General features: G+C 39.2%; 2 protein-coding genes across 3 annotated transcripts in view; both read left to right on the top strand.

Moving 5' to 3' along the window:
• LOC121706646 (thioredoxin-like) overlaps nt 1–10,640 on the top strand; it is a 14,203-nt gene extending 3,563 nt beyond the window's left edge. The window contains exons 4-7 of one of the 2 annotated variants that reach the window (XM_042088568.1): nt 2,944–3,009; nt 3,313–5,477; nt 9,846–9,940; nt 10,046–10,640. In XM_042088568.1, coding sequence (XP_041944502.1) covers nt 5,250–5,477; nt 9,846–9,940; nt 10,046–10,187 — 465 coding nt within the window. In that variant the 5' untranslated portion in view covers nt 2,944–3,009; nt 3,313–5,249 and the 3' untranslated portion in view covers nt 10,188–10,640. Of the gene's footprint in view, nt 1–2,943; nt 3,010–3,312; nt 5,478–9,845; nt 9,941–10,045 lie in introns of those variants that run through there. The other variant, XM_042088559.1, reaches the window with a different exon arrangement.
• LOC121706695 (CD209 antigen-like protein E) overlaps nt 1–15,346 on the top strand; it is a 24,870-nt gene extending 9,524 nt beyond the window's left edge. The window contains exons 2-8 of the mRNA XM_042088652.1: nt 13,086–13,151; nt 13,249–13,384; nt 13,661–13,826; nt 13,936–14,139; nt 14,381–14,523; nt 14,834–14,928; nt 15,030–15,346. Of these exons, the coding sequence (XP_041944586.1) occupies nt 13,799–13,826; nt 13,936–14,139; nt 14,381–14,523; nt 14,834–14,928; nt 15,030–15,171 (612 nt within the window). The 5' untranslated portion in view covers nt 13,086–13,151; nt 13,249–13,384; nt 13,661–13,798 and the 3' untranslated portion in view covers nt 15,172–15,346. The remainder of the gene's footprint in view (nt 1–13,085; nt 13,152–13,248; nt 13,385–13,660; nt 13,827–13,935; nt 14,140–14,380; nt 14,524–14,833; nt 14,929–15,029) is intronic.

Here is a 15,346-nt window from a genome sequence, read left to right as displayed (position 1 = left end):
ACAGGGCTGAGTATTGCCATTGCCTCCGCCAGCCAGCCCCCCCCACCTAATTACCCCTGCCCTTCCCTACCCGTCCCGTCCCGCCCCTGCACGCACGCATTAGAATTAACTGGATGGAACATGTTGTCATCAGTTTCACATCAAAAAATAAAAGATTGATAAAACACATCAGCAACTACACATCAAAATGCAATATTGCTAATTGCAGCACCCCCTACAGGTCAAAGGTCACCAAATTTTCTGAGCATCCTCCTAATGGGGCCATGAATCTATATACTAAGTTTGGTTATGATACATGACAGGGTTGCTGAGATATGAGCTCACTTCCTGTTTGGCGGCTTCGCCACCAATTTCAATTGGCTGTTACAGCCGAATGCTTCTGTCAGTTGTTCCAGAAAGCAATGCACTGATTAGGCATGGTCTGAAGATGGTCTCTGCCAATTTTGGTGAGGATCCGCTGAAATTTGTGACCTACGAAAACTTGTACGTGTTTTTGATTAAATCCAATATGGTGGCCGAATCAATTACGATGACATCACAAGTTGGCTTGGGTCGGCCTAAGGACTTCCAACAGTATTACCAGACACCACTAGTGCGTTTTAATTCTAAGCAAAACAGCAGCTACAGGCCAAAAGGCATGTTTCTTAATTACAGTGCCCCCTAGAGGTCAAAGGTCACCAGATTTATTGAGCGTCCCCCTGATTGTGTCCTGAGTCCATGCACCAAGTTTGGATTTTATACATGCAAGGGTTGCTGAGATATGAGCTCACTTCCTGTTTGGCGGCTTCGCCGCATATTTCGATTGGCTGTTACGGACGACCGGTTTTAGTTCCGAAGACGAAAAGGAGTATCTTTTGTGAGGCTTGGTCTGAAGATCATGTGTGTCAGATTTGGTGTCGATCGGACAAAATTTGTGACCTGTGAGAACTTTTTAGTGTTTTTGATTAAATCCAATTGGGCCTACGGGTCAAAAGTTTCGTGCGTGAACGCATGTCCAACTTTGGCCTGTTGGTGGCGCTAGAGCGCTCGAGGTGCCGGCATGAAACTTGGTGACATTAATCATGGGACTGTCCCTAATCAGTGTGCCAAATTTCACAACTTTTCACCAGACGGTTCTATGGGCTGCCATTGACTTCAATGACGGAAGCGTAATAATAATAATAATAAGAAAACATAGAAACACAATGGGTGCCTTCCCAGCTTCGCTGATTGGCCCCCAATTCAGACAACACAATGGAAGTGTTTCCGGAAGATACTTAAAAAGTGATGAACACGTCTGGACGCGCTTGGTGCCAATGAGTTAGATGTTGCACACTTGAAGCAAATTATGTTTGCAATTATTTTTGCAAGTGTGTTGGATGGCTGCTTTCATTTATTTCATGAACTGCACTAAAAACATATCACGCTACTTTGTTTGTCTTCCTCTGATCCGTTTGATCTTACTGAAGTAGATGAACTGGACTATTCCTTATCCTATACTGCCACCTACTGGTTACAAAAGGCAACAACGCGAGTAATTACATGGCTACAATATCTTTGAGATTGTATTTCTCCATAAATGCAGTCATATATGTGTGTGTGTGTGTGTGTGTGTGTGTGTGACCCTGCAAGGCAAAACCAGTCGCTTTGCACACAGTGCTATTTTGAGAAAGTCCACGATAAACAAACATACGGGTCAAATTGTCGAATTTCATGTTTTCGCATAATTCGACAGTATACAGTCTGACTTTATTTAGGTGAAGATTCAACACATTAGCAGTCATTTCCTTTGTCCAAGGTTTTACGGTAGAGCTAAAATTGACTCCTTACTCGTTACTCAATGTGTCAGCTCTCTATCGTTCTTGGCAGATGTAACCGAATATGAATTTGTGAAAGACTTGCCTTTCAGGGCACGAACGGTGAAAAGCATGAACTTTTAGGAATATCCTGGCGTCATTTTATGGACCAGGAGAAGTTTTCCATTGACGTAGCGCATTTTAAAAGTAGGCCTATAAACAATCTGTGTACACAGAACTTCCTCTCCCCTTACTTCCCCCGAAATACATTAATTATATTCTATAGTGACACCTTATGGCCGTCCCAGGTATTAACTAGGGGACAGAAAAAGACACTCACTCGGTTGATGAAACTGGACATAGTCAACCACTTCAAAGTCACGCTACCGTAAGGCTAATAATAGCTGTGTCCTCACACTATCGCACATGACAATTTACTTAAAAAGGTGATTTTTCTCCTCTTCTGACGTATCGTGACAGGAGAACCATGCCAACTTTGGATGCGGTTATCTTAGCGATACGTTTTGCAATACCCTCGATATACATATCGTTGGAAAGCTTAGTTAATGGCCGTTCATGTGAGTTAACTTAATTTTGTAAATTTTACCAAAGCGACTGGTTTCGCCTTGCATGGTCTCATATATGCCTTAATTACATGTATGCTTGAATTACATATGCCACTGTTTCTGTGGCATAGACTGTGACAAACCATTCTCCTTCCACATTTGATGTCATCTTTAACTGAGATTAATTCCTCATCTCCTGACAGGATGTGGCTCAGTCCTGTGATAATAGTTTTTTCTGATTGCTTAAGCACATTTTTTGTAACTATTGGCTATTTTTGCAAAACTCTACACACATAGGAAAACCTTTAACCAAATCAGCAAAACATTGTAGTTCTCTTGCAAAAGCTAACACACCTTGCTTACTGTAACACCTTTGTAAAAATGGTGTTTTTGTATCAAACAGTAAGCACAAGCCATCACAATAATAAGCACACAATGTGCCAACTGATGGTATGAATAAAAAACACATCTGGCTTTTGCTTTCTCTGTGCACAAGGTAGGCTATGTCAGTTCGAGGTCATTCTTTCGTCATAGTTCTGTAAACTCTGTTCATCCATTTGATGTCATATTTTAACTGAGATTAATTCCTCATCTCCTGACAGGATGTGGCTCAGTCCTGTGATATTAAATGCATGCCAACATTCCACTTCTATAAGAACGGAAAGAGGGTAAGAAACTCTTCTTTTCCTAGATCTATATGTGACTGCACATACATACGGAACATGGCTGTAACCCTATTACTTCAACTTTTTTTTTTTTTTTAATCTTCTACTGTCTTTATTGTTCAGTGGTGTTTTTTTTAAATATTTATACACTATATACTGCAGTTACTTTTTCTGCTGTAACTGCATGTTGTGTGTGACGTCTGTATGCTACTGAGACCTTGAATTCCCCTTGGGGATCAATAAATTATCTATCTATCTGAAGCTTTTCCGTTATGGTTGGTTCTTAATGTATCCTATTTTCATCAGGTTGACGAATTCTCTGGCAGCAACCAGGCCAAACTGGAGGAGCTGGTCAAAACGCACCAATGAGCATTCATGTCTTGTACAAATATATGGCACCACCAATTATGAGAAACGTCTCCCGTCATCTTTTGCACTTTCTAATTTGTATATTGATCTTTTTTTTTATTATTTTTTTTAGCAAAAACATATAGTAACATTTTGGTTAGAATCAACTACCTTTTCATTAGGTAATAAGTTCATAATAATTGCAAACAGTTTTCTTGTCTCCATATGATTGCTAGAGTTGTACCCTAAGCAAACTGGGACAATCGCTAGACAGAATTAAACATCTCTTGGTGTCAATAAATGGGGGGGGTAGTTCTGTATTTTTTTTGAAGGCTTGTGTGGTCACAGATCTGTCCTTGTGAGTGAGATGGCACGTTAACCTATAGTATTGCACCCTCTGCTATTATTGGCATCACTGATAAAGAGGACTAAAAGCGTTGTACGAAGTTCACATTGGTGAATTAGCTTAATCTCACATCTGAACGAATGAGAAACATTCAACCTATATTTCAAGTAAAAATCTGCCACAACATCCATCAAGTTTCCAGGTCAAATGATGTAGCCTATAGCCTTTTCAACATGGGAAAGACCAGGTAATACAGTTATGCAATAGAGAATGCATAAGGCAAAAGTGTGCTGATTGGGGAATGGATTAAAGCCACAGTATACACTTCACAATCTTATGAGGTATGTTTTTATCAGCAGCAGCTAGTACTGTCTTTATTTTAGTTCTGAATATGGTCATCATTTGAAGGCTATAATATAGTTATGTGGTTTGGGATCGGAACACCCCTGTGGAAATGTAAGAAAAGGCTTCATGGCATGTTTCCTACATACGCCAGCATGTTGGCATGCATTTTTCAATGCCCACTGGGATGTTAATTGAGTCAGTGTTTGTATTTGACAAGCTTGCTAGACCAAAACCTTTAGATCTGCAAGTCGAAAGAGGTGTAAGCACTGCAATTCTAAATAAAAGGAGTGTTCCATTTTGAGCTAAGCTCAGGCATTGTATTGTCGGTTGCACCGACCACTTTTACACAAGAACAAAGCTCCTAAGATTTGCTAACCAAGCACAACACCCATTTCCTAAAATCATACTTGCAATCATAACAGAATGCACTGCAGTCGCCTAACTGTTTTGGATACAACATGTACAATGCATACTCTGCAGTTTTTTTTTTTTTTTTTCATTTTTATTTCCTGTCACGATTCCCTACTATAAGACAGAACATTGGAGAGCAGCTCCTCTGGTCCAGTTAATACAAGTCACAGGAGAATGCCCATGGATTCTTTAAGAAGTGTAAATTCTACACAATCGGATCACGTCAATTCAGAAAATAAGGATGCAGAGGAGGATGTAGCTATCCACAGGTATGCAAGTAGGCCTACTTCTACTTGGCCTAAGATAAGAATGGAAATTACTGGGATCCGTTTGACTGGTAATCAAACTTATACTTTACTCTTTCTCATATACAGACATACAGTACACGTCTATCTTTTGTATAGAGGGAAAAAACAGCAAAAAACATTCTTTTCTACACAGGACATGTCTGGTACAGAGTGGTCACGGGAACTCTAGGGATGTTGTGTGTTCTCTTGCTGACTGTAGTTGTAATCCTCTCAGTGGAGAGATTGCATTTAAATTCCACCTGCAGTAACTGTACCTCAGAGAGAGACCTGTTGCAGACTAATCTTTGCAGAAGGAGAACACTAAAGTGAAAAGCCGGCTCTCTGATCTTGGTGAGTTTCTATTTGGAGATATGTGTGCTGTCCAAGCCTGACACATAGGCTACCTTACTGTTTAATGATTCACGTTCCCCCCACAACAACCCAATGCATGTTGAGACCATTGATATCACAGGTTTGTTTTAGTTAAGAAGGATTCTCTGGATAATATGTTTACAGAAGCCTGTCTTGAAATTGTATTACTTAAGTCCATGCCTTGGAGTATTAAATCTTCTCTATTTCCATTTAACTCAGTGAGACATCTGCAGGACGGATGGATCTTTTTTGCATCTAGTTTATACTATTTATCTACTGAGAGGAGGTCATGGGATGAGGCCAGAAAGGACTGCATATACAGGGGTGCAACCTTGGTGATCATAAACAACAGAGATGAACAGGTTTGTGTGTGTGTGTGGACTACAACTTAAAAGAATCAGGTGCCTGCACTCTATTTCTCCCATATGTTTAATGTGCTGCAACGTTTAGACCCTGAACGTCATTCTTTTAAGTGGTACCCAGCCCCATTTGCCCTGCACATCATCGGTGGGGATGTGGACACTACTACTGTTTTGTGTGTTCTAATAATTAGAAATTTAATTAGAAAAATAAATGTTGAATATTTATGTTGGTCGATACATTTTTGCACAATACTTAGCCATAGAGCATCCCACCATCATGATTCTGAACCCCCTACAACACAAATACAAATAGATATTTTTCCTGCCATGCTGCAATGGTGATATTTAAAATAAAAATTTTTTAAAAAAAAAAAGATGCCATACAGGGCTCTACAGTGCGCCCATTTCACTCGCACATGCGAGTAAAAATGATGGCGTGCGAGTGCAAAAAAATATTTAGGCGCACTGGTGCGAATGACTTCTAACCATGTCAATTTTTGTCTACAAAATACACCGCAACATCGAGAAACATTACTGTGCAAACCCTAGAATCACATCGCGAATGCAGCATAAAAACTGCACCTCCCATCAACGCTAGCAGTTTCACGTTGTGACTCGCTAGTAGTCGCTTCTATCAAATCCAAGAGCGCGCAGAAAAAGTGGAAAGTTAGACTAGCCAGCCAAGATGCAAAGATTGAAGAAATTAGTTCTTCTATCCACCGAATTCATCGGATATAGGAGGAACAGGATGAGAGTCTGAGAATGCGGTGAGAGAAGGAAAGGTAACCTAACATGTCTTTTAGCCCAGTTGACGTATTGGCAGAGGTGGAAAGTAACGAAATACATTTACTCACGTTACTGTATTGAGTAGTTTTTCTGTGTATTTTGTATTTTTTAAGTAGTTTATAAAATCGGTATTTTAAATTTTACTTGATTACATTTTGAGTGAAGTATTGTACTTCGCTACATCAAAAATCCCATCCGTTACTTGAGTAAAAAAAAAAAGGAAACGAAACGAAAACGGAAAGGGAGAGAAAAAAATCCCTAAACCACTAGTGATGATGATCAGCATGTAGCCTACAACAGGACATGAATCAAGCTGGCGCCATGCAGTCTTTCTGAAAGTGATGGAGACTGGATCACGAAATGCATCAGATTAGCCTAACCTATGAAAGTGTATTTTTCGCTATTCCAATCGGTTGTCTCAGTTTGTTTTAGCACTAATGATTGCGGAGATATTTAAGCAAACACCATGGGATTTCGTGTTTTGACGTTTGTGCTCACCTTTCTTTGGAAAGAAGTTTATTAGCAGTTGTTTCCCCTCATTTTGATGTCTCTCTTTTTCCTGTTTTGGCCTTTGTTTTTAGTAACCTGACTTGGCTTTCTTGGAGAAAGACATTGCACCAGCAGCACAACAATTAGATGTCCACTACTAGCGATGCTCAACTAAATAAACAAAAGATAGGCCTAGACTACCTTATGAATCGTGCAGGCGGACTAAACCATTAGCTCTTTAGCAAGGGAGAGTGAGAGTGACCTTACACAGTTTTCACTATGATTTGTATACAAAATCCAGTCAGTCAAACTTTAAATTTCGTCTGACATTCATTTTTGACATTTAATTTGGAAGTTAAAATATTCAGGTAAAATAAATATATGGTGGAAATAAGTATTGAACGCTTTTTTTTTTTTTTTTTAGTAATTAGCCTAAACTTCCAGTGAGTCTATTCGAAATTTTCACCACACATTATATTAACACACATATAAAAAATCCAAACATAAGAGTTTTGTGTATTAAAGTGGAATGACACAGGAAAAAAGTATTGAACGTGCCTACTGAAATTTCTTCAATACTTTGTGGAAAAGCCTTTGTTTGTAAAGACAGCTTCAAGACATTTCCTGTATGACAAAACTTATTGGTCGCAGTATCAGGTCTGATTTTGGCCCATTGTTCTAAACAGATTCCAGGGGTCCCTCTTGTGAATCCTGATCTTTAGTTACTTCCAGAACTATTTAATTGAATTGGCTGCGTTCAAGTCTTTCTGGAGCTTTCTCCGAGTGGTCCTTGCCTCTTGGAATTGACTATCCTTCTGACTCCCTGGTCAGAAATATTACGAGGAGATCCTGTGCATGGCTGGTTGATGATGCAGTGATGTTTCTTCCACTTGCAGATAATGGCTCCCATGCTGCTTACTGGAAGATTCTGATGTTTTGAAATGCATCTGTAACCAGTTTCATTGATATGTTTTGCAACAATAAGGTTGCAAAGGTCTTGGGAGAGCTTTTTGCTTTTATCCATCATGAAATGTTTCTTGTGTGACACCTTGGTAATGAAAAACCTTTTTATAGCCCATCAATATGTAAGCTACTAACCAAGCTTATATTAATTTGCACAGATAGAAAGGATAACTACTCTCTATACAGATTCCAGCTCGTTCCTTCCCTTTCCTTAGTGCTTTTTCTTAGCGTGTTCAATACTTTTCCCCTGTGTTATTCCACTTCATTACATGACTCTACTTATGGAGTTGTTTGGATTTTTGTATGTGTGGATTACCTGAGTTATTACTAATGCCTGGTGAAAATGTTGTGCCCCCTGTATTCCACTTTTCACGGGCCCTCTCCTCCATTGGGGCCCTATACTTCCCACTTTCCCCCCCAGTACGATGCCCTTTAATCTGCTGAACCTTCTGCTCGTTTCCAAATATAAAAAAAACTCTCTGCAACTCAATATTGGCCTGCCTGCCTCAGCTGCCTGTGAGGGGCTTTTCAGTTGTGCTGGATTACTGTTCACTGCAAAGCGACCCAAGGATGAGTGCAACTAACTTTGAAAATCAATTACTGCTCAAAGTTAAAGGAGAACTCTGGTGATTTTTCACATAGATCTCCATTTCTCAACGTCCTTTTCAGTCAAGTACCTCCACTCGGCGGCCATATTGCAACACTTTTTGGGCACTTATCGTGCATCTATTTCAGCAGAAATGCGTGTGCGTAAGGCTTCACAACACCAATCTTGCTCCAGCAGCGAGATCACAACAGATGATTGGCACGATGTCTTCACAGCACACCACATGATTGGCTCAATGTATTTTACAACACACCACATGATTGGCTCAATGTATTCACATGTCAACGTTTTGCCGCCGAAGGGTTGTGATATGTGTAGACATATGATGTGTAGACAACTGCCATATTGGTGTTACAAACTAACCCCATGCATTACTATGGAGGATTTTTTGAGTGCTGTATCTCCTCATTAGAAAGTCTTTGGTAAAACTGGTTGTTCTGGTACCCCCCCCCCCCCAAAAAAAAAAGTAACTAAGTAACTTTTACTTAAAGTACATTTTAAATGAACTACTTTTTACTTTTACTTGAGTACATTTTCAGATCGGTATTTTAACTTGTACTTGAGTAATATTTCATCAAGGTATTGGTACTTTTACTTGAGTACAATATTTTCGTACTTTTTCCACCTCTGCGTATTGGCTGCAATATGCAAAATATAGCTGTAGCGAACAGGCACAAAAGTAGCCTCCCGTAATACTCCCATTTTATTCAAAGGTAGAACGCTACTGACAACTCCAGGCTTCCACGCATGCTTGTTTGTTTACACCGAATACAAGCTGAAGTGCAAAACGAAAGTAGGCCTAACGTTTGCCTACTGCCCCCATCAATGCAGATATTTCAAATAAAAAATAAAAGGATAAAAAAATATATCCTTGATAGCCTATGTTGGGTTTTGTGGAAGAGATAATGGACTGTTTTAGTAGTAGTATTAGGCAGTATGCAGTCAGATAGGTCACCATGGGCATATTTGGATTAGCTACAGATGGATTCACAAATAAATAAATTAGCCTACATTTGTCAGGATACTTGATATACAGGCTAAATGCAAATATGGCAATGTATTATATTATTTTACATTAACAAAATGTAGGAAAATAGAACAGACTGAAAATAAAGTAGGCACTGATCTTTAAAATCCTGTTTCCTGTAGCCTAAATGTTCTCATTCTTAATATTCGCAATTGGTGCACTGGCATGTTTAACTGTTAGCTGCAGTGTAATGTTAGATTATGTGTAAGTTAAGTACAGAAGTGACTGTGCGCCCAAATTTTTGTCTGTGCTCCTAATTTTTTTTTACTTGGGCGCACAAGTGCTCCTGGAAAAAAATGTTAGTGTAGAGCCCTGCCATATGTTTCTGATGAAGGTGGCTCTTTAAAGGCCATTAGACCTCAGTCTTTTTGAACCAGAATCAATGGAGCATATAACCACTGACTGAAACTTCTTGTCTTTCTAGTCCAACCCCAGCCTAGGCTACATCTTTGTTAAACATCTTGTGTAAGTTAGGACACATTTCTTTGTCATGTAGGAATTTCTGACCAAAATACAAAATGAATACTGGATCGGGCTAATGGAAAAGGATGGAGTGTGGAAATGGGTAGACGGCAAGGCCCTCACTGATGGGTGAGGCTAATCTACTTAAAAAGTAATGTCCAGTCAGACTCATTTTTTATGCAGCTGATGATGCACATTGTCTACTGAAACTGTTGTGCTTCCATGTTGTTTTAGGTTTTGGGATAAAGGTCAGCCAAATAACTACGTTGGAGAGGAGGACTGTGCTGAGATCAGATCTAGATCAGATTTCCACAACTGGAATGATGATGTGTGCTCTAAGTCACAACGTTGGTTGTGTGAGAAAAAAAGACTGTAGGCTTCCACAGGGCGACCCTTCCACATGATCATTCTTAAACAGCTTCAGCTAGTGATTTGGCAAAGCTTTCTGCATGAATCAGATATGCTTGGTATATCCATTACTCCCAGAAAGACTCGGAGAGAGAATGAGAATCAAAGATTTTAATTCACAAAGAAATTAACTAAGTATTGGAGTGTAACATTTAATATAATTAACAATCTAAGGCGTAGGCCCCAATATATAAAGACTTAACAATATTAGTGAGGCATAAGTTCCAATATAGATTTTGAACTTGAGTGCTAAAGCATTTCTCATCTATCATTGTGAAAGTGTAGCACAATGTGTTTTAGATGCTTCTGTAATAAAGTTTTATTCAGCAAACAAACATGCTTGAGTTTCGAATAAAGCAGTTCATAGTCTCTACCGATAACCTCTGAACTCTGAATAAAGTCTGATTTTGTTGTCATATTATGAGAGTGAGAATTTATATTCTTATTTACAGTATTGAGCGTGTCAACATTTTTTCAATAAGAATATTTCTGATGAGGTTATTCACATGACATTTTCACCATTAACTCCACACATACCATATAAAGAAATCCAAACATTAAAGGAAAACTTGGCAGGATTTCCCCCTCTGCTGGAGAAATTGTGCATTATGCTATTTCAAACTGGGAAATGGTAACGATAAAGCACATGGATTTGTTTACAAGCTAGCGAACGGTTAGCATAAGTTTGGCAGAACTATGTGGATGTTACAAGGTAAGAAACACGATTTAAAACTAGTTTCTTGTTTCTCACTTCTCTTTCCGGGACGGTAGTCTCAATGTTGCAAGGTTGGTTTTTCGCCTGAGGACGCTAGGCGCAGCGGGGAGTCACCATTTTCACCGGAACAGGTCATTTAACCATCCAAATGATTTCTAAACGGGTTTATTACGTTGAAATAGTTGCCACGTTCCCCTTTAAAGTTAGTAAGTATAGTTATGTGTAATACCGTGAAATGAGACAGAAAAAACGTAATGACCACGCTAAGAAAAAATAGTACACCAAAGCTAGGAAAAGCTACCAAAAGGAACCAGATGAAATCTGTTGGTATAAAGTAATTATACCTCCTATCTGTGAATTACTGTCAGCTGGGTTTTGCTGGGACATATTGATTGGCTAAAAGGTCTTTTGTTACCGAGGTGTCACAACAAACATCTCATGATGGGTAAAGCAAACATCTCTCCCAAGACTTTCGCAAAATTATTGTTGTAAAACATATCAATGAAACTGGTTTCAGATGTATTTCAAAACATCAAAATATTACAGCAGGCAGCATTGGGGCCATTATCTGCAAGTGGAAGGAACATCACGGCATCATCAACCAGCCACATACAGGACATATACTTACTGAAAGAAAATGTTGACTTCAATACTTTCTCCCTGCTGTATGTATTTTGGCTTATAGCCTAAAACTTTCAGATATCTGTCAACCGAAAAGATATTAGAACCCCTTTCCACATCTGAGCGATATGAGGAATTCTAGAATGGATCTATTTTTTTGTGGTAGTTCTTTCTCCCATTGCCGCACAGCAGCTTTTTCCAACTGCACTCCGCAAATATGTCACATGCAGGTATGTGAGAACATCCACAACTGAGTTCCCTTGAGCTGGGAATATCCACCTGTTATGTGATGTTATGGGAATATTCACCTGTTATGTGATGTTATTGGAATATTCACCTGTTATGTGATGTTATGGGAATATTCACCTGTTGTGCCAGGACACTATGCTTCTTTAAACAGCATTTTTTGTTGTTTTCACATCAATTTTTTCCCCATATCACATGAGTTTTTTTTCTAAATAAGTTCAAAAATGATTTAGGCTACTCAATGGGGCTATTATATATTATATATCTCATATGAAGGTTTGCAAACATGACTCCTTTCATGTGAGTTTGTTAATAACCAGCCAAATACGATACGATACGATAAAACTTCAGCCAGGGCTGAAATTCTTTTTGCATCCCTGACATGAACACACAAACAAGGTCATGGAGGCTTGTAACCCTGAAAGAATATTTTGCTTGATTAATGTAGTTGGTTTAAATAAATGAATATTGGCCCAAAATATTGTCTTCCATTCAGAGCCATTAGATATTGATATTGGTATCGGCCCTTAAAACTGCAATGCCACACCAACCTGAGTGGCAGGCAGATAGCCGCCAAGGTACACCTGAAGAGTGGACACAGGCACCCCAGCTCAAATAGATGCTGTAACAACATTAGTACTTATTCAGTGGGACACAAGCGGTCGCAATCATTATCAGCACACCAGTCGGCAAACACCTACCACTTTAAAGCGTAAAGAGTTGGTGTAAACGGCTCTCTCGTATTCTGAATGGTCCCCACGACTGAGGGGGGTTGCCCAGTTCTCAGTCTTGCTCATTCATAGGGGCCAGGCAGCCAGTCGCCAGTTCATTGCTGTGGCAAAATGTCAATTCAATGAAATGACATTGTGTTTTTGAAAGAAAACATGGGTTTGTTTAATTTCATGTTTTGTGGTTTAGTGCACTCACAGAGAGAGAGAGAAGCACACATATACACAAAAACAAACACACTATGCACACAAGTCATTTACATACACAAAAGTTGCAAGATTAGGGGATGGAGTAGGAGATGGAGACAAATTGACAAGCGTGATTTAAATTTGCAGAGAGAATGTGCAGGATTGGGTGGCGGTCATACTTTGTACCGATTTGTGTATTACATATGTCACTGTTTCTAGACTGTGACATAAACCATTCTCTTTCCACACGTTATGCCGCCCCTTTGAGTTGGAGAGTCAGGTAGAAGGTGCTTGTGAGCTGTTGATCCACTCTGTTAATCCATTTGATGTCATCTTTAACTGAGATTAATTCCTCATCTCCTGACAGGATGTGGCTCAGTCCTGGGATATTAAATGCAAGCCAACATTCCACATCTGTAAGAACGAAAAGAATGTAAGAAACTCTTCCTTTCCTAGATCTATATGTGACTGCACATACATACGGAACATGAAGCTTTTCCATTATGATTAATGCATCCTGTTTTCATCAGGTTGAAGAATTGTCTGGCAGCAACCAGGCCTAACTAGAGGAGCTGGTCAAAACGCACAAATAAGCATTCATGTCAGGCATTGTATTGTCGATAGCGAAGACCACTTTTGTTGGAGTTTCATAAAAAAAAATATGATGTAAGCACAAAGCTCCTAAGATTTGCTGACCAAGCACAACACCCATTTCCTGAAATCAGACTTGCAATCATAACAGAATATAGGCTAGTAGTATAATATAATAGGATATAATATAATATAACATATACTATAATATGTAATAGTGTAATATAATATGGCAAAGAAGACACTGCAGTTCCGTAACTGTTTTGGATACAACATGTACAATGCATACTCTGCAGGGTTTTTTTTTTTTTTTTTTCATTTTTATTTCCTGTCACGATTCCCTACTATAAGACAGAACATTGGAGAGCAGCTCCTCAGGTCCAGTTAATACAAGTCACAGGAGAATGCCCATGGATTCTTTAAGAAGTAAATTCTACACAATCGGATCACGTCAATTCAGAAAATAAGGATGCAGAGGATTGGTCAAGAATGGAAATTCCTGGGATCCATTTAACTGGTAATCAAACTCACACTTTACTCTTTCTCACAGACATACAATAGCCTTCATGTCTGTCTTTTGGGAAAAAAAACAACAACAAAACCAAAAAACATTCTTTTCTACACAGGACATGTCTGGTACAGAGTGGTCACGGGAACTCTAGGGATGTTGTGTGTTCTTTTGCTGACTGTAGTTATAGTCCTCTCAGTGGAGAGATTGCATTTAAATTCCACCTGCAGTAACTGTCCCTCAGAGAGAGACCTGTTGCAGACTAATCTCAAGACTTTGCAGAAGGAGAACACTGAAGTGAAAAGCCAGATCTCTGATCTTGGTGAGTTTCTATTTTGTTATACGCGTGCTGTCCAGGCTACCTTACTTGTTAATGAATTACCTTTCCCCCACAACAACCTAATGCATGTTGAGATTACTGAAGTCTCGGGTTTATTATTTAATAGATGGACTCTATTCATGGATAATGCGTTTGCAGAAGCTGTCTTGAAATTGTATTACTTTGATGTAAGTCCATGTCATGGCGTATTTAAAATCTGCTCTTCTATTCCCATTTAACTCAGAGAGACATATGCAGGACGGATGGATCTTTTTTGCATCTAGTTTCTACTATTTATCTACTGAGGTGAGGTCATGGGATGTGGCCAGAAAGGACTGCCAAAACAGGGGTGCAGACTTGGTGATCATAAACAACAGAGATGAACAGGTTTGTGTGTGTGTGTGTGTGTGTTGGCTAGCCTAAGAAACAAAAAATCTAAGAATTACAGCATGATCAGGGTAAGTGCATGACATTTTCTAAGACTTGAATAGATTTGAATGAAATATTTATTTCATAAGACGCAATATGTTTCTGATTAAGGTGGCTCTTTAATGGCCATAATACCTTATGGCCATCTAACCAGAATCAATGGAGCTATCACTGACTGACATTTTCGCCATTCTAATCCAACCCCAGGCTAGGCTACATATTTGTTAAACATCTTGTGAAATTTAGGACACATTTCTTTGTCATATAGGATTTTCTGTTCAGAATGCAAAAGGAATTCTGGATCGGGCTAATTAAAAAGGATGGATTGTGGAAATGGGTAGACGGCACGGCCCTCACTGATGGGTGAGGCTAATCTACTTAAAAAGTAATATCCAGTCTCATTTTTTATGCAGCTGATGATGTACATTGTCTGCTGAAACTGTTGTGCTTCCATGTTGTTTTAGGTTTTGGGATGATGGTCAGCCAAATAACTACGTTGGAGAGGAGGACTGTGCTGAGATCAGAGAAAGTGACTATATTAACAACTGGAATGATGATTTGTGCTCGAGGTTGGAATTGTGGTTGTGTGAGAAAATAAGACTGTAGTTTGCTGTCTGCCTTCCACTGGGCGACCCTTCCACATGATCATTTTGAGTGCTAAAGCATTTTTCACCTACAGTATAATTTTGAAAGTGAAAGTGTAGCAGAATATGTTTTAGATGCTTAAGTTTTATTCAGCGACCAAACTATGCTGGAGTTTCAAATAAAGCAGTTCACAGCC

This window comes from Alosa sapidissima, chromosome 1 (assembly GCF_018492685.1).
Source record: "Alosa sapidissima isolate fAloSap1 chromosome 1, fAloSap1.pri, whole genome shotgun sequence".
NCBI classification, from domain to species: domain Eukaryota; kingdom Metazoa; phylum Chordata; class Actinopteri; order Clupeiformes; family Clupeidae; genus Alosa; species Alosa sapidissima.
The sequence above is the reverse complement of the archived record's forward strand: the minus strand, read 5'-3'. Positions and strand labels throughout refer to the sequence as shown.